Below are 18423 nucleotides of genomic sequence, written 5' to 3'. Positions count from 1 at the left end.
TCCACTAAATCTATGATCCTACTGAACAGTAGCAGGTACAGATTACTCAAGTTGTTCACGAAAGACAATAAAAAAAACATAGGGCACACATTTTCAAATTGTAGGTATAATTCAGGGTAAGAAGGAAGAAAAAGAGGGAGGGAGGAAAGAGAAAGAAAGAAGGAAGGAAGACAGGAAGGAAGGAAGGAAGGAAGGTAAAGAGGAAAGAAGGGGGAAAGATAGGAGGCAGTGAGGAGAGAAGGGGAGGAAGGAAAGAAAGGAGAAAGGAAAAGAGAAAAGGAAAAAGACAAAAGGAGGAAAGAAGAGAGGAAAGAGGGATGGAAGGAGGAAAGAAAGGAAAGAGGGCCTGTGAGGTCCCATTCCAGTTCCTGAATCAATAGTTAGGCTTATTCTGCTTGGCCCATGTGGAGAGAACTGGGTCCAGCAGGTGAATGTGATGGGAGTGGTAGAAGAAAGCAACTTCAGGCAAATACCAGAAACACTTCCCAACAGTAACAACACCGCGCAAGTGAGATAGGAAGGTGCAGGTCTTGAGTCTCTCCCTCCCTAGGAGGCTTCACATAGAAGCTCTGTGACCACTGAGAGATCCCAGAATTCCAATTCCTTGCAATCAAGTTTTCCATGAACAAACAAACCCTCCTCCGTGTGAAGTGCTCCAGATACAGAGCCAGGACATGAAGTAGTTCCTGCCTTCAAGGATCTTACCTTCTGTGGAGGGAGACAAGATGGATGCAGATACAAGATAAATAACTAGCAGCTAGTTTGGGGAGCACATAATAGGGCCCAGGACTGTGCCTGATCTGAGAGAGGAAAGAGGAATAAGCATTTATGGTCCCTGTCCTCTAGGGGCTTCCAATCTCAAGTGGTGTATTCAACGAGAGGCTGAGTGTTGCTGGAGGCTGGGAAAGCTTTGTTCATTCATCAGACAATAATTATATACTTACTGTATGCGGAAGCTTTCTTAGGATACCGAAATTTTAGATAAGACCCAGGCTCTGTCTTCATGAGACCAACAGTCTGGTGGGAAGTATCTTAGGATCTGGAGTGGGAAGATCAACCTCAACCTATTCATTTTACGGATGAGGAAACTGAGGCCCAGAGAGATTAAGCCACTGTTTTGAGGTCAAACACTTTGGAAGTAGCAGAGCCAGGATTTAGACCCGAGTGGAACCCTTGATTTGGAGCTGGAAGGAATACCGCAGGTCACCTTTCCCTACATCTTCACTGCTGAGGAGACTAGAACCTTGAGCAGTGAAGAGGCTTGACCAAAGTCCCACAGATAGTGGCAGAGCTGAGATCTGAACCCAAGTCCTCCAACTCGACCCATTCCAAGCCAGTATGCATTTAGTATAAATGCCTACTGTGTGCCAGGCACCGGAATACAAACAGAAAACCAGATAGTCCCTGCCCTTGGTAAGGGCATGAAGTGCCCCTTTTCTGTCAGCTGAGCTTTAGGGCAATGTAGACCTGGGACCATGAAAGGCCATCCTGATCGGGAGGGGAAAGGTAGTTGTGGAGCACATCGGGGAATCAGAGAGTCCCAGGTGGCAAGCTTGCCCAGGTGAGGAGGCAGGGAAGAGTGTGGAGAGGGAGCGGCCGCCCCTAGCTGGGGCCGTCTTTAGCAGCTCCTTGACCCCCTTCCCTCTTCTCCCCTGCTCCCCATGCCGGTCCCCCATCCCTGACCTGCAGAGGCTGTACAGCATGGATTTGCGCAGCGCCCACCAGGTGAAGGGGAAGGAGAAACTCTGCTTCTCCCTGGCCCGCCAGTTTGGCGGCAGTGGGGCCGGCGGCGGTGGTGGCGACAGCGGCGCCCCCGACGGGGTGGGTAGGGCGGGCCCAGCACAGCTGGAGGAGAAGAGCAGCAGCGGCGTACCCACCCTGCCCTTCCCGCTCAGGAAGCAGAGCAAGGCCCAGAAGTACCTGCGGCTGTCCCGAAAGAAGTTTCCACCCCGCCTGGAGGGCCGAGGCCAGCTTAGAGAGGCCTTCCTGGAGGAACCCGCTGCCCAAGAGGCCACGCAGGACGCCGGCCAGTGGGACGAGGCCACAGCCACCACCCCCCCTGCTGAGCAGCACCCTGGCAAAGAGGGTAAGCCCTGCCCCTGTTATACCCCTGGGGAAACTGAGGCTCAGGGCTGTGAAGCAACCTGCTTAAGGTTACCTAGCGACTATCAAGTGTTTGAGTTAAGATTTGATCCCAGCTTTTCCTGGGCTCTATTCACTACTCCAGAGCTGGAAGAGACACTAGGGATCCTCTAGCCCAACCCCCTCATTTTACATATGAGGAAACTGAGGCCCAGAGAGAAGGGGAGCATCTAGAGATAAGGAGTGGCTGGCAAAGCCTGGATCCAGCTTTAGGTCTTTTAATCACAAATCCAGCCATCTTTGCCTACTGCATCACCCTGTCCAGTCACGCACTGTGGGTCTAATAGGAAAGAGACCAGTGAAGATGGCAGCCTTTCTTCTAGTCCTCCATCTATAGCTGGAGGAGCAGAGGTGGGCCTGTATAGCTATGGGAGAGCAGGTGCAGATCTTCATTGGAGAAGAGAATTTCCATACCAGAAGTTCTTGATGTAATCCTAGGTCCCCTCCAAAATTGTTGTTAATAGCAATCAGGGTTCAGAGATTTTCAGATGTGTAGCTAGAACAGCAGGCTTGCCAGTTGGTTGGCCCTGAAGTCAGCTGTCCCCTCCCTGCCAATGCCCTGGTCAGCCTCCATCATCTCTAGTCCCATCATTGTCACTGAGCTCTTCCCTACCTATTTGGTACTTTTATCGCCTTCCCCAAATGCTCTTGTGCAGCAGGGCTTAATATTCCCCCTTTTCAGAGGAGGAAACTGAGGCCCAGAGAGTGAAAGGAAATGGCTTCCAGTCGTACAGCTAGTGGACCGAACTCCAGCTGCCCCCCAAGTTCCAGCCTCAAGCTCTCTCTCTGCCCACCCCCCATCCCTTATCATCAATGTGGGATCAATCAATCAATGGGAATCAACCCCCCCAGATCAGTGTGGGAAGGGTTTATAACATAGCCATAAATGAGTCCTCACCCCCAAGCCACATCTTTTGCCCCAAAAAGGCAAGTGGGGGGTATGATCTCTCCCCTTCTCCCAGTCCAGCTACCAAACCAAACCTCTTTGTGTCTGACAGTTGGGGTCTCAGGACATGACTGAACCCAGATTGTTGTTCCTTGCTAAGCTTTATGGTCAGCCAAGTCCCCTAGCCTCTATGGGTCTCAGTTTCCTCATTTGGGGGCATGCTGGGGCTCTACACCTACTCCCCTCCTTTCCCTGCTGTGCCATTGGTCCAATGAAGCTCTCCCCCATCTGTCTCTGTCTCTCCTCCATGGCGGTGGTAGGTGGTGACCTGACTGCAGGGGGCCCTCCCTGGATCCCCACGCACCCCCCTTCCGAAGTGACGGTGACTGATATCACAGCCAACTCCATCACCGTCACCTTTCGGGAAGCGCAGGCCGCCGAAGGCTTCTTCCGGGACCGGAGCGGGCAGTTCTGAACCTCTCCATCCTGACCCCTCTTTAAATGCTTGTCTGAGGGCTTGGGGCTCAGGCCAGAGGAGGTATGGGAGGAAGGCAACACAGTTATTTTATTTTAAAAGACAAACTCCTAAAAAACCTAAGAAAGAAAAAGAGAGCTAAGCAGAGACTTTCTCCCTCTCCGCTTTCCACATCACCCTGGATCCTAGGACAATGATGTTTACAGAAGTCTGCTGGGGTGGGAAGTGGGGAGGAACAGAGTGATCTCAGATGGTCACTGGCATTGACCTTGCTTGAGCTGAACAGCTCGGATTGGAGAAGCCCAGGCAGGGAAGAATGAGGAGGGAGAAGGCAGAGGATCAGGTGAGGTCAAAGGACCTTCACCGTCCTGGGGCTCCAGGGTTCAGCCAGAGTTGATGACAGTTTATCCATGCTCTGAGCTAGGCCTTTCCCAGAGGCCCTTGGGCCAGTTTCTGGGGCCCATGCAGGGGTGGGCCGAAAGGGGATCTGCTGCCTGGAAGCAAGAAGTGGGGCCTTCCCATTCATCAGTGCAGATAAGAGACTCCCCCAAAACAGAAACTTGCCTCCTTCTCTGCCCAGGTGCACACAGCTCAGTTTAAATGGGGCATTTATCTACTTACACTCTAGAAAAGGCAAGGATTCTTCCAGTGTTGTATTTAAAAAAAAAATCCAGTTCTGTGATCCACATCCATGGAGGGAACCCCTAGTATGGAAACTTCCTCCTCTGGGTCCTATTGGCACCTCCTCTGAAACTGAGAAACATTTAGTGTTGGAAAGCCACCAGGAATGCTGACTCGAGGACTGCCCTGCCCAGCTTGCGTGAGTCCGAGGCCGGACCTGCACCCATGTCTTCCTTCCTCCAAGGCCAGATCTCCAACCATCCTGCCTTTTGTGGCTAGGTTGTCTCCCCTTCCAACACACACACACACACACACACACACACACACACACACACACACACTGATTCTTTACCATCATAGCATCTCTCATTCCTCAAGCACATGAAGGTTTACAAAGCATTGTTCCTCATAGTCTCTAGGGAGTGTATTATATTTTCCCCGATTTTACAGATGGGAACACTGAGAGTTCATAAAAGGAAATAAAGTGCTTTAACTGTCCAAGCCAGGCCTTTGAGTGTGGATCTGGCTTTGGAGTCAGAGGCTCTCACTTCCAATGCTTGCTCCTCAGGTGGCCTTGGACACATTAGGGAGCCTTCTTGGGCCTGGTGACATGGAGGCTTGATGGGGCCTTGGTGAGGTCCCTCTGGGGCCCTCCAGCCCAGTTTCTGGGTTGTTTTGAATTTTCCATGACAGAATCATTGGGCAGCACAAGGAAGTGGGCAGCGACACAGCTTCGTTTCATAGGGTTGGCAGAGATAAGAAAGGTGGGGGCAGGTGAAGGGAGGCCAGAGGAAATGCCAAGGAGATGCCAGATCCCACAGTCCCTAGTCTCCTGTTCAGATATTCCTCTGGTCCTTGGGGTTGGGGATGATCCAAGAGCCATTCCCTCAGGTCTCCCCAGCCCTGTAAGCACACACCTGTGTACACGCCACACCCTGCACAGCAGCTGGGCGTGAAGCCAGGATCCTTTGGGCTGGGAGGCAGCACCTGCCTGGCCTGCTTGGCCCCCCTGGGGCCTCCAGGTGAATAATTCATTCTCCCTTTGGGCCCATATTCTAGGAGAGGGAGGGAAGAGTGAAGGAAATAGCCCTTTAAATCCCTAGCTTACGGCACAAACAATTGTTCTGCATGTCTGGCATTTGGGGGGCTAGGAAAGCAGAAGTAGGTCCATTTTACAGATGAAGAAACCAAGACCCCAAAGTGGGGATGGATCCTGATTCCAGTAAGAGTCAGAGCCACCTGTCTATAGGAGAGAGTTAGAAGTTGCCTTTGGGAGCCATGGGAAGCCAGTTACACCTCCCCCCTCTATCCAAGTTGGCCTCACTCCAAGGAACCCCACCATTGCCTACTTAGTGTGAAAGGATGACAAGACATGGGCCTCAGTTTCCTCATTTCTAAAATGGAGGAGTTGGACTAGACCTCTTAGGTCCCTTCTAACGAAATCTGTGACCTCATAGCTCAGGTGTAGTTCCCTTCATGGGAGTCCTCCTCCTCCATCTCTTCCCTCCCCCCCATCCCTGTTTGGAGAAACCTGAGACCTTGATAAGTGACTTGCCCAAGGTCTCATGGCTTATTTTATTTCTAGACCCCACTCCCACTCCAAAGACAACAGCAAAAGATGTGATTTGCTTCTACACACACATACAAAGGATTTTTTACATACACCATCCATTCTCAGTTGTGGGGTGGTAGAAGGAACACTGGTTTAGAGGGAGCAATCCTGGGTTCGAATCTTAGCTTTGCCTCTTATGACCTCTGTGACCCTGAGTAAGTCTCTTGCCCTCCTCTCAACCTCAGTTTTTCCAATCTGTAAAATGAGGCTGTTGGAGTAGGGTGATTCCCAGGATCCCTTTCAGTGCTCAGTCCAAGTCCCCTAGGATTCCCCCACTTGTCATCAAGGGAAGGTCAGCCCACAGGCTCCTGCCTAAAGCTTGGGCCTGAATGTAGGGGAGATTCAGAGAAGGCCCTTTCCAGGGTGACTGAGCCTTGGGGGTTTGGTCTCAGACAGCATGTGGGGCCAGGCTTGTGAATCCGGCCCCACCCCTTTGACCTCAGAGGAAGAGATCTTTCCAAATCACAATTCCCTTTCTGTATCTCTGACTCAGGTGACTTACAATCCTTTTGAACCCCCTTTGTGTGGGCTCTTCCCTAAACTGTCACCCCATCTCTAATACAAGGATGATGTTGGAGCCAGCAGAGAAAGTGGTTGTTTTATGACAAAAGTTGGTGGGAGCCCCGATCTTTCCCAAGGGGTCCCCCATTCTCAGGGTAGCTTCACTCCCTTCCTTTCCTGGGCAGAAAGGATTTAGGGTTAGGAATAGCAGGAAAGATGGTCAGCTCTCCTAAGTACAGTTACCTTCCGCCAGTCTCTGGGCCTCATCACCTTCCTGACAAGATCCTTTCAGAGCAGCCTTGAGGCTAGCTGGTAGTGAGTTTGCTGTCTTTGGAGGTCTCCAAGTGAGGGCCAGATGGATGCTATAAAAAGGCTTCTGGCTGAGATTCTGGGGTTTAAGATGCCTGGAATTCCCTGGTCCAGGCTGGGACACTTAGCAGGGGAGCTGTGATGGGCAGGCACTGGACAAAAGGCTGAGAGGAGACAATCTTTGCTCTCTTGGAGTGGATCCCGCCCCTTCTGGCCCTGCTTCCTTCCAGCCTGACTTTCCAAACCAAAGATATTTTCAGAAAAGCATCCAATTCATTGTATCCACTCTGTTACCCACAAATACACCCCTTTCTCTTTTTGAGGGAATCAGGGAGGCCTCCAGCTGCTACTGCTTCTGGGGACCCAGCCTGGCTCCTTCCAGTTACAGGGCATTTTCTCCAAAGCCTTTGCCTTCAACCTTCACATGCTTCCTATAATCACTCCCTCTACCCACAAGAGAGAGGGAAGGAGGCTGACTGGAGACCTTGAGAAGATGAATGACTTACCCAAACCCCAAAGGATTCGAACACACACACACACACACACACACACACACACACACACACACACACACACACACACACACACACACACACACACACACACACACACACACACACACACACACACACACACACACACACACACACACACACACACACACACACACACACACACACCCTCTCACTGGACTGCAGAGAGGGTCTCTGCCTCAACCTCCTTTCTCCTGTATGGGCTCTTTCAAAGACATGATTGAAAATTTAAAGTATATATGACTGGGAGGGGGGAGGGAGTGATTGCCTTGATGTCTGCAATAAACAAGCCTACAGATTAGCACTTTAAGGTCAAGCCCTCCTGCCCACCCTCCCCCGCCCATGAGGCAGGGAGGAGGGAGGAATTTGCTCCCCTTCCCACAGGCTGAAGGCTTTGTTGGTGGGCTCATGGCTGCTCCGAGGTCTGGCCCTTGCTGTTTCCACCACCTAAAGGCCCAGCTCACCCCAGTTGGAGAGGGCAATGTCAGAAACAACCTGGGATTTGAAGTCAAAGGACCTGGGTTTGAACCCCAGCTCAGTCACTTAGGACACGTATGACCGTGAACAAATCAGTGGCCCTCAGTTTCCTTCTTTGTAAAATGAGGGGGCTGAACCTGACCTCTGAGGATCCTCCCATCTGGCTCTAGAGTCTGTGACTGTTGTTCCCATGGATACAGAGGTCTCTGGGCCCCCAACTTGTCCCCATCCCCTTCTGCCCCTGTTGAGGAGGAAGATCCCAGGATTCCCCTAGGGACTCTCCCCCTAGAGACTCTACCAGGTTGCTGGAAGACCCGCTTGGCTCAGGAAGGGAAGAGAGACCAGAAGAGAATGCAGGGTTTGGCACAAGGGTCAAGACCTGCCCAGGAAGAGGCCAAGCTGAGGGTCAGGCTCACAGTTTCCAATATGGAGAGGGTGACAGTCAAGGGGGCCCAGCCCAGCCCAGCCTGTGCCCTCCCCTCCCACTCCTGACTCTGGACATTCCATCAAAGGGGCTGACAAAGTTGTAGGCACTCACTCCCATGCCTTGGGCTTCTAGAGTTGGCACTGTGTGGGTAGCACAGTGCTGGCCTTTTCTCCTTGCCTCCCCCCTCTCACACCACACTAACTTTTGAATGTTATAATCCAGGTCTGGTACTTAGCTTTTTTCTTTTTAAAGTTAAAAGGACAAGGAGCAAACATCCTCACCCCCTGGGTGTGCAGGTGGGCAGCAGGGCCCCATCCCACCCTGCTTTGGGGGCATTACTCTTAATAATATTTCTAACAGTGGCCAATTTTCCACCCCTTTTACTCCAGGAATGAATGAGGTTGGGGCTTTTCCTTTGGGCAGGTTGAGAGCTGATGGAACCCCTTCCCCTTGAATCACCTCCAGCCCCACCAGTCTCAGCCTGGGAAAGCTTTCTTTGCACAGAATGAGCTTATAGCTTTGTACAGACAAATGAATGTATTGGGGAGGGGGGAGGGGAGGGAGGGGCCAGGACCAGGGACGAGGTCACTCCAGGTACGTGTGCCTGTTGCAGGTGAGGGAGGACCGGCCGGGAGCTGGTCAGACTGGGGTGGGAGGGCAGGGCAGGGGGGAGTTCAGATGGATGCAGAATGTGGTTTTATTTTTGTACTGCTCTCAGTAAGAGACTGTATCGCATCTATTTATTTAGATGATTTATCTGGTATATGTGGCAAAAAAATTATTGAAGAGAATATTAAAGATGATTTGGAGAAAAAAATGTAGTATTTCGTTTCACTTCCAAAATTGTTTCTTCATTGTCCTTCCAAGGGACCACAGAAAATTTCATTCATCACATATGTTCCCTTACTGTGTGTGTAGCCTTGGGTAAGTCCCTTTCCCTATGTGGTGGTCAGTTTCTTCTGTAAAATGAGTAGGTTGGTCTTGACTTCCAAAGAAGGGGTCCTTCCTGGTTCAAGACTATGATTCCAGCTCATCTGTCAGTCTGCTTCAAGGTCTGCTTACAGCAAAGACCCCTTCAGTGTACCTGACAAGGATCCTCTGAGTTCCAGGGATCATCTCTCATCTCCCTCATGGTCAGAGAGGGAAAGCAGCTCAGTAAAGGACACACAGCAAGCAAGAGGGGAGAGCCCAGACTAGAACCCAGGCCTTCTGATACCAGGTTCAGAGGTCTTTCTACTTGATCCATCAATAAGCATTTATTAAGCACCTACTATGTGCCTAGCTCTGGAGACACAATGAAAAATCAAAAATCAGTCCCTGCCCTTAAGCAATTTACATTTCTACCTCAGCAAGTCTCTTAACCTCTGTACCTCAGTTTCTTCATCTGTAAAATAAAGAATTTGGTTTGATGGTCTCTAAATCTGTGACTTCAATGGGATAGGCAAGAATTTATAAGGATGAAGACTTGTGATTTCATTGGTTCTTAGGGAATTCCCAAGTTTACACAGGCCCTCCACCAGTAAAGGCAGGCACCTCCTTGGGAATTTTTAGTCTCAGTGAGTTTCCTAGAGCTCTGACAGGATGCATCATAGGCTAGACTGGAACACAACTCCTCTTGGTTTTGAAGCCTCCATATACGTCTCTACATCCGTGATACCCACAGAGTAGATGGACAAAATCTTAGAGGGGAAGGGAAGTAGCTGGGGGAGGGGAGAAGGCCCAGAAAGACCTTCCCTGTTTAGTGCCTACCTCAGGCCAAGGCCTCCAGAAGCTTCCAAGATCAATAAGATAGTTCCAGGGACAGGATGCAAACTGAAAAGCCCTTTCTGCCCACTAGAACCTATTATGGGTTTTTGTGGCCTAGAGAAGGAAGGCCTAGGGGTTGCCCCTGGTTCAGTCTCCTCTGCAGCTTAACAGGCTACTAGAGGCTCCAAACTGCTGGAAAACACCCAGGTCATCTACATGGCAACCTTCCTGCTCCCACAAGGCCCAAATCTGTCTGAAATTGGGAGAAACAGGGTACTGGGCTGGCTTGTTAGGAAGGGAGCTTGATGCAGGAGGCAGGGGGTGAGGGGGCACAGATGTGGAGCATTGCATATAATGTGAGATTTTTCGGTATATTTTTGCTGAATTTTTCTTATTCCTCTTTAAAAAGAATCCTTTGTTATAAGGAAGGAATGTCTCTCCAGGAGGATTAGGGTTGTATGCAGGGGGAAACATAAGTGATGTAAAAAGCCAACAATATCAATAAAGAATTTATTTTAAAATTTTTATTTTAAATATTTATTTTTAAATAATTTTACGTTTTTGTTAAATTTTTATTTTTTTTTGCAAACAGCAACAGCAATATTGTTTTAACTTAGATTTTTTTCCCTTCCTCCCCCTCCTTCCCCCTTGCCTCATCCCTCCCTCTTTGAGATGGCATACAATTTTATATAGGTTCTACACATACATTCCTATTAAATACATTTTCACCATAGTCATGTTGCATAGAAGAATTAAAATGAATGGGAGAAATCTTATAACAAACCAAAACGTAATACAAAAAAAATTGATCTGCTGCATTCTATGGTTGAATTCCCTAGTTCTTTCTCTGGAAGTGGAAGGCACTTTGCCTTAAAAGACCACTGGGAATTTTGTTAAGTCCTTGCATTGCAATGAAGTTCCAAGTCTACCAGAAAAATTTCTCGCACACTGTGGTTATTGCTGTGTACAAATTTCTCCTGGTTCTGCTCCTTTCCCTCAGCATCAGATCATATAAGTCTTTCCAGGCCTCTCTGAAGTCTTCCTGTTCATCATTTCCTATAGCACAATAGCATTCCAGTACCTTCATATACCACAATTTATGCAGCCATTCCCCAATGAATGGGCATCCCCTTGATTTCCAGTTCTTGGCCACCACAAAGAGAGTTGCTATAAATATTTTTTGTACATGTGGGACCCTTTCCTATTTTTATGATCTCTTGGGAATACAGTCCTAGAAACAATATTGTTGGGTCAAAGGGTATGCACATTTTTGTTGCCCTCTGGGCATAGTTCCAAATTGCTCTCCAGAATGGTTGGATCAGCTCACAGCTCCACCAACAATGAATTAGTGTTCCAACTCTCCCACATCTTCTCCAACATTTATCATCTTCCTGTTTTGTCATCTGATAGGTGTGATGTGTCATCTCAGAGTTGTTTTGATTTGCATCTCTCTAATCAATAGTGATTTAGAGCATTGTTTTGTATGACTATAGATATCTTTAATTTCTTCCTCTGAAAACTGCCTGTTCATATCCTTTGACCATATATCAATTGGGGAATGATTTGTATTCTTGTATATTTGACTCAGTTCTCTATATTTTAAAAATGAGGCCTTTATCACAGACACTAGTTGCAAAAATTCTTTCCCAGTTTTCTGCTTCCCTCCTAATCTTGGTTGCATTGGGTTTGGTTGTGCAAAAACTTTTCAGTTTAATGTAATCAAAATTATCCATTGCACTTCATGATGCTTTCTAGCTCTTGTTTAGTCAAAAATTCTTCCCTTCTCCATAAATCTGATAAATACACTATTCCTTTCCCCACTAATTTGTTTATAGTATCAATCTTTATACCTAGATCATGTACGCATTTGGACTTTATTCTTGTGTATGGTGTCAGGCATTGGTTTATGCTTGGTTTCCACCACACTGTTATCCAGTTTTCCCAGCAATTTTTGTCGAACAGTGAGTTCTTATCCCAGAAGCTGGGGTTCTTGGGTTTATCAAACAGTAGATTGCTATATTCATTGACCATTGTGTCTTGAGTACCTAGCCTATTCCACTGGTCTACCCTTCTGTTTCTTAGCCAGTACCAAGTGGTTTTGATCATTGCTACTTTATAGTACAATTTGAGAGCTGATAGAGCTAGGTCACCTTCCCTAGCATTTCTTTTCATTACTTCCCTTGATATTCTGGACCTTTTGTTCTTCCAGATGAATTTTGATATTGTTTTTTCCAGCTCTGGAAAATAATTATCTGATAGTTTGATTGGTATGGCACTAAATAAGTAAATTAATTTAGGTAGAATTATCATTTTTATTATATTGGCTTGGCCTACCCACAAGCAACTGATGTTTTTCCACTTACTTAGATCCGACTTTATTTGTGTGAAAGATATCTTGTAATTGTGTTCATATAGTTCCTGGATTTGTTTGGGCAGGTAGATTCCCAAATATTTTATAGTGTCTACCCTAGCTTTAAATGGGATTTCTCTATCTCTTGCTGTTGGACTTTGTTAGTAATATATAGAAATGCAGAAAATTTGTGTGGGTTTATTTTGTAACCTGCAACTTTACCAAAGTTGTTTATTATTTCAAGTAGTTTTTCACTCGAATCTCTGGGATTCTCTAAGTATATCATCATATCATCTGCAAAGAGTGATAACTTAGTTTCTCTTTTGCGTATTCTAATTCCTTCAATTTCTTTTTCTTCTCTTATTGCTAACATTTCTAGTACCATATTGAATAATAGTGGTGATAATGGCCATCCTTGTTTCACCCCTGATCTTATTGGAAATACATCTAGCTTATCTCCATTCCATTTAATGCTTGCTGAAGGTTTTAGGTAGATACTGCTTGCTATTTTATGGAAAGTTTCATTTATTCCTATGCTCTCCAGTGTTTTTAATAGGAATGGGTGTTGTATTTTGTCAAAAGCTTTTTCTGCATTTATTGAAATAATCATGTGGTTTCTGTTAGGTTTGTTGTTGATATGATCAATAATGCTAACAGTTTTTATGATATTGAACCAGCTCTGCATTCCTGGTATGAATCCTACCTGATCCTAATGTATTATTCTCATGATAAGTTGCTGTATTCTTTTTGCTAAAATCTTATTTAAAATTTTTGCATGTATATTCATTAGAGAAACTGGTCTATAATTTTCTTTTTCTGTTTTGGCTCTTCCTGGTTTAGGTATCAAAACCATATTTGTATCATAAAAAGAATTTATTTTTAAATAATTTTACATTTTTATTAAATTTTTATTTAAAAAGAGAAATGACTTAAGCTTCCCTGTTTTCATTGTTATCTCTTGTGAAAGATAGCTCTCTGGGGGGGGGGGGATGGAGGAAGGGATATAGAAAATGAGATATTGATAAAATATTTTTTAAGAAAAAAGGCTTAAGATTGGAGAATGTCAGTAAGCATTTATTAAGTACCTATGGTGTGCCAGGCACTGTGCTAAGAACTAAGGATACAGAAGAAAGCAAAAGACAGTCCCTGTTCTTAAGAACTTCACAGGCTCACAGGGAGACAATGTGCAAACAAGTATGTACAAACAGACTATTTACAGGGTAAATGGGAAATAAATAGGACAGGAAGAAAGGTACTAGGAATAAGAGGGGTTGGGTCAGGCTTCCTGCAGAAGGTGAGGTTCTAGTTGAGACTCAAAGGAAGCTGGGGGGAGGAATGAGGAGGAGAGGAGATGAGGAGGGATTCCTTTCCAGCCATGGGAGACCATCAGAGGAAATGCTGGGAGCAGAGATGGAGGGTCTTGTTTGGTGGAAAGGACTGAAGAGAATGTGTTAGGGAAGAATGTGTTAAGGGGACTCTGGCCTTGAGGCTACTGGAGTCATGGGAGTGACCTACAACCATGGGATGAGAAAGAGCCAACCTCAGGGTCAGAAGGCCCTAGGTTCAAATCCTGTCTCTCACACTGGCTGTGTGACCCTGGACAAGTCACTGCCCCCCCCAGCAGAATTTCTAAAGTCACTAAACAGCTACATTGGTTGGGGGACTTTCATCACTGGGAGGTCTCTATCAATGAAGTTAAGGGTCTGGTCCAAAAAGGAGGGGCAGGGTAGGGGAATGAGGGTAGAGGGGCAAGGTCAGAGCAGGGGAGGGAACATTGAATTTTGAGACAGAGAATCTGGACTTTAGTTCAGGCTAGGTACTGCCACTCACTTCCTGTGTGACCCTGGGCAAGTCACTTAACTTCCTTGGACCTCAGTTTTCTTTTTTTGCAAAATGGGGGGGGGGGAGGTTGGGTAGATGGTCTCTAAGATCCTTTAAGTCTCATGAACCTATGGTGGCTTCTCAGACAGACTTCAGGGGAAGTGTTCAGTGGTCTGGCCACTAACTAGAGGAGCAATAAGAATTACAGATCATGCCTTTATAATGTACCTAATTCGCACAGAGCATCGTGCTGGGGAATATAGCACCCATTTGGGTAAGATAAGAGCCTTACAAATCCACATGATTCCAAGGCAGGGATAGTCATCAGTGACAAGTGCATCCACCCCCTTAGGCAGTCCTGGCTGAAGCCTGCATCCCTCTTAGAACAGGATACTACCACTGAGTCAGAGACAGAGGAGAAGGGTACTCAGAGGCCAGAGAGAGAGTCCAACCCCTTTGTTTTGCAAACCAAGAAACTGTCTCACAAAAGGGAAGTGACTTTGCCCAAGGTCACACAGCTACTGAGTGTCAGATTTGGTGGGATTTGAACCTGACTCTAGAGTCAAGGCTCTTTCCACTGGACCACACTGGTTCTCCAGGAATTAGCCTAGTATCTGACTTAGAAAGGTCACTTGCTCAATAAATGTTTGTTAGATTGGCTCAGACCTCAAGGTTTATTGAGTCTCCATGGTGCATTTGACATTCATTCATTCAACAAGGATTTATTAAGTGCCTTCTATGTGCCAGGCATTGTGCTGGGTGCTAGGGATCTAAGGCCCCTCCCAGCTCTGCCATCCCCTCTTCTAAGGCCAATGTCAGAGCTGGGAGGAGCCTGAGGACAGAGACTAACCAGTATCTGCCCTGCAGGCGCTGATGTTTTCAGATCAAAGTGATTTCTTTCCCTCTGCTATTCATCTCCAACTTATTCTGTCTCTACCTTGTTTATACAGGTGTTTTGCATGCAGTCTCCCCAGTAGATTGTAAACTCCCTGAAGTCAGGGAATGTCTTTTGCCATTTTTTGTATCCCTAGCTCTTAGCACTGGGGCTGACACACAGTAGATGCTACATAATTATTTTTTGACTGACTACTAGGGGAAACAATGTAACCAAACAACTACATAATATATACAAAGTATTTCGGGGGGGGCGGGGGAGACGGGAGGCATTTGCCCCCAGGCACACAGAACCCGACCCAGAGCCCGATCTGGGGCTCCCTCGCCCGGGGGAGCTAGCCTGGCTTCTTTCTCTATTTTGTGACCACGGACCCAATGGGTCCAGCAGCCCGATGGGAGTTCAGCACGGAGCGGGGCAGAGCGTTAACTCTGACAGCTAGAAGCCCTATTCTAGGCCGTTGACCAAGGGCTCCCAGAGAGGCAGCTTTGGTGCCTTCCCAGCTGGGCCTCCCACAGAGTTAGCAGATGGCCCGCTTAACCTAAACCTTGCTTCTTTTTTGACAGATTTTACATAAATATTATTGTTACACATTCACGAATTTTTTCTTTTTCTTTCTTTTTAAACAATTTGACAACAGACCAGAGTGCTGATTCTTCATCTTTGTGGTTCCCTTCCCAAATGTGAGGGGGGCCTTCACACTGGGAGGCATTGGGGAGGGGCAGGAGGAACTCTGGCTCTGGACTCAGGGCACCAAATCCCACCAGGCCTGAGGATGAGCTGAGGAATCTTGGGCAGCTCAGCTCCCCTCCTTGGGCATTAGCTCTTTCATCTGTAAAATGAAAACGTTAGACCAGATGACCTGAGGCCCCTCCCAGCTCTGACATCCCTTGTTCTGAGGCCCCTCCATCCCTGATATTTCCTGTTCTAAGGCCAATGTCAGAGCTGGGAGGGGCCTTAGAACAGAGACTGTCCATACTGGCAGGGACCTTTGAACAGTGCGGACGTTTGAATAGAGAATGTCACCACTGGGAGGGCCCTCCAAGCCCTAACATTCTGTTGTAAGCTTCCAACTCAGTTCTGAGACTGTATCTTCCTGGGTACCCTTACCCCTCTAGGTTTTTATGACACTGCTCTTACCTGGTTTTTCTATCTGTCTAACTACTCCTCTGTTCCTTTACTGGATTTGGAATCCAGAAGACCCAAGTTCAAATCCTGCCTCTGACACTTACTGACTGTGTGGGCAAGTCACTTAACTTCTCTCTGCCTCAGTTTCCTTATCTGTAAAATAGGGCTAACAACAGCACCTACTCTCTCCTTCCCTCTTGTTGTTATGAGGTTAAAGTGAAACAAGATCTATAAAACCCCTTGCAAACCTTAGACTAACTCAGGGGTGGGGAACCTGTGGCCTCCAAGCCACATGTGATTCTCTAGGTCCTCAAGGGTGGCCTTTTGACTGAGTCCAAGTTTTACAGAACAGATACTTTTATGAAGGGAATTTGTTCTGTGAAGTGTGAATTCAGTCAGAGGGCCATACTTGAGGACCTTGAGGGCCACATGCAGTCTCCAGACCACATATATATCACTAGCTCTATGAAAATGCTAGCTAATCCAATGAGCTATTATCATGTTATACCCACTAAGTGGGTGTTGTCCTGGTCCTTGTTTTTCTCTATATATCTCTATCTCTAGCTTCCACCATCATCTCTAAGCCACGATTCTCACCTTTGTCCAGTCAAATTCTTTATTTATCCAGACAAGTCTCTCTTGAGTTCTGGGCCAGCATCACCAATGGCCTTTTCAAATTCAGCATGCCCAAAATGGAGCTCAGTATCTTTCCCATAAAACCCTCCCTTCTGAACTTCCTCATTATGATGAGGACACTCTCCCAGACCTGCCAATTCCCCAGGCTCCTCAGCATCATCATGGATGCAAATCTAATATATTTCTCTTCTCCATTCACATTGCCACCCCTCCCATACATGCCCTCATCAGTGATGCCTTCTAATTGAGCTCCCTAACTCTCAAATCTGTCCCCACTCCACCCTCCAAGGGATTTCACTAAAGCCCAGATCTGACCACATCTCCCTCACCTCTGCTCAATACACCCCAAAGGTTGCTTTTACAACCTAGGCCCTTCCTACCTTTGCAGAATTCTTCCTATCTGTCCCTTTCCTTCCCCAAATATGCTACAATCCACTGACCTGGGCTTTTTGCTGCTTCTAGAACATGGCATTCCCCTCTCCCTGTATTCAAATCCACTGTCCCTCACACGGAGAATACTCTCCCTCCCCCTCTGACCATTGTCTCTGACTTCAAGACTCACCTCCAATTCCTACTTCTACAGGAGCCCTTTAGTCCCATCCCCTACCTCCCCCCCTTTGAGATTATCTTCTGTGTGCTCAGTATTTTATGTCTTATATGTATCTTGTGTGTTCCTTGGAGGTGGGGCAATGTTCTGGTCTTTCTTTGTACCCCCAGCATTTAGGACACAGTAAGCATTTATTGCCTCCCATGTTCTAACCTTTTCTGGGTTGGGGAACCTCTGTTGGCAGTGTGGTGAGGCTTATGAATAATGTCTATGGATGCATAAGTACATAAGCTTACAAAGGAAACCAATTATATTGAAATAAAGACGCAATTTTTTCCCATCCAAGTTGATGAACCCTCTAAAATCTACTCTAAAATCTGCAGGTTATGAAGCCCTGCTCTGAGCTTAAATTCTAATTGGGTCCTCCCTATGACTCGAATTAGGTCCCTCTCCTCTGTATGAAGAGGGTGCTGAACGAGAAGTCCAAAGACCTGGCTCTATCATTATGGGACCCTAGGCAAGTCATCGTGGTTGGGCCTCAGTTTCCCCATTCTGCTTCCCTCTCAGTCGTCTTATGAGGTTTGATGGTGAAAAACGAGGAGAAGGCCCAGGCTGGGATTGCTGGGAGGGGTCCGTTGAGCTTCAGTGCCTAGGCCTGTGTACCGTTGGCAGGGCAAGTCAGTGGACTCCCGGAAGCCGAAGGGTTAAGGCGCCGACATGACATGTCCTCCGATCGTGCCTAGTTAAGCACTCTCTCCCTGCTCCCTTCCTTCCCAGGGCAGAGGTGCAGGGTATGGATTTGGTGGGGTGTTTTTTTTAATGCGTCTGCACTGGCCGCATCCCCTTTCTCTACTGATACATAAATAAATGCAGATGTTAAAAGAGCAGCTGGAAAATCGGCAGGCATGTTGGCTGCCTCGCTGGTCCCCGTTTGCAAACGTGGGCTGGAGGCTTTTCTCCTTTTTCAGCCCCACCGAGGGGCCCGGAAACCCCGCTGCCTTCCCAGACTCCCTGGCTCGAGGCCCCGGCTGCTCAAAGGCAAGGCGGCCCGAGGCGGAGGTTTGCAGCCTGGGGAGGGTCGGGCTGGGGCTGGGAGACCTGTTTATACTGCAGCATTGCAGCCCGGGGTCCTTGGCAAAGGCCAGGGAGTCCCATCTCTTGCTCCCCCTCCTGCCTTCCCCTCTCCACCTTCCTCTGACTTCTCCCTTCTCCCCATCCTTCTGGTTCCTTCTCTCTGCCTTTCCCTCCCCTCTTTCCTTCCTCTTCCTCTCCCCTTTCCCTCCTTTTTCTTCTCTTCTCCTTCCTTCCCTCCTTTCTTCC

At 47.5% G+C, this 18423-nt stretch overlaps 1 protein-coding gene across 2 annotated transcripts in view; it reads left to right on the top strand.

The window, feature by feature from the left end:
• The window catches only part of CBX7 (chromobox 7), a 33600-nt gene extending 22265 nt beyond the window's left edge, over positions 1–11335 (top strand). For both annotated transcript variants that reach the window (XM_072656174.1, XM_072656176.1), the window contains 2 exons: positions 1690–2086; positions 3349–11335. In XM_072656174.1, the coding sequence (XP_072512275.1) occupies positions 1690–2086; positions 3349–3503 (552 nt within the window). In that variant the 3' untranslated portion in view covers positions 3504–11335. The remainder of the gene's footprint in view (positions 1–1689; positions 2087–3348) is intronic.
• The last annotated feature ends 7088 nt before the right edge of the window (positions 11336–18423 follow it).

Source organism: Notamacropus eugenii, chromosome 3, assembly GCF_028372415.1.
Source record: "Notamacropus eugenii isolate mMacEug1 chromosome 3, mMacEug1.pri_v2, whole genome shotgun sequence".
Taxonomy (NCBI): Eukaryota; Metazoa; Chordata; class Mammalia; order Diprotodontia; family Macropodidae; genus Notamacropus; species Notamacropus eugenii.
The sequence above is the reverse complement of the archived record's forward strand: the minus strand, read 5'-3'. Positions and strand labels throughout refer to the sequence as shown.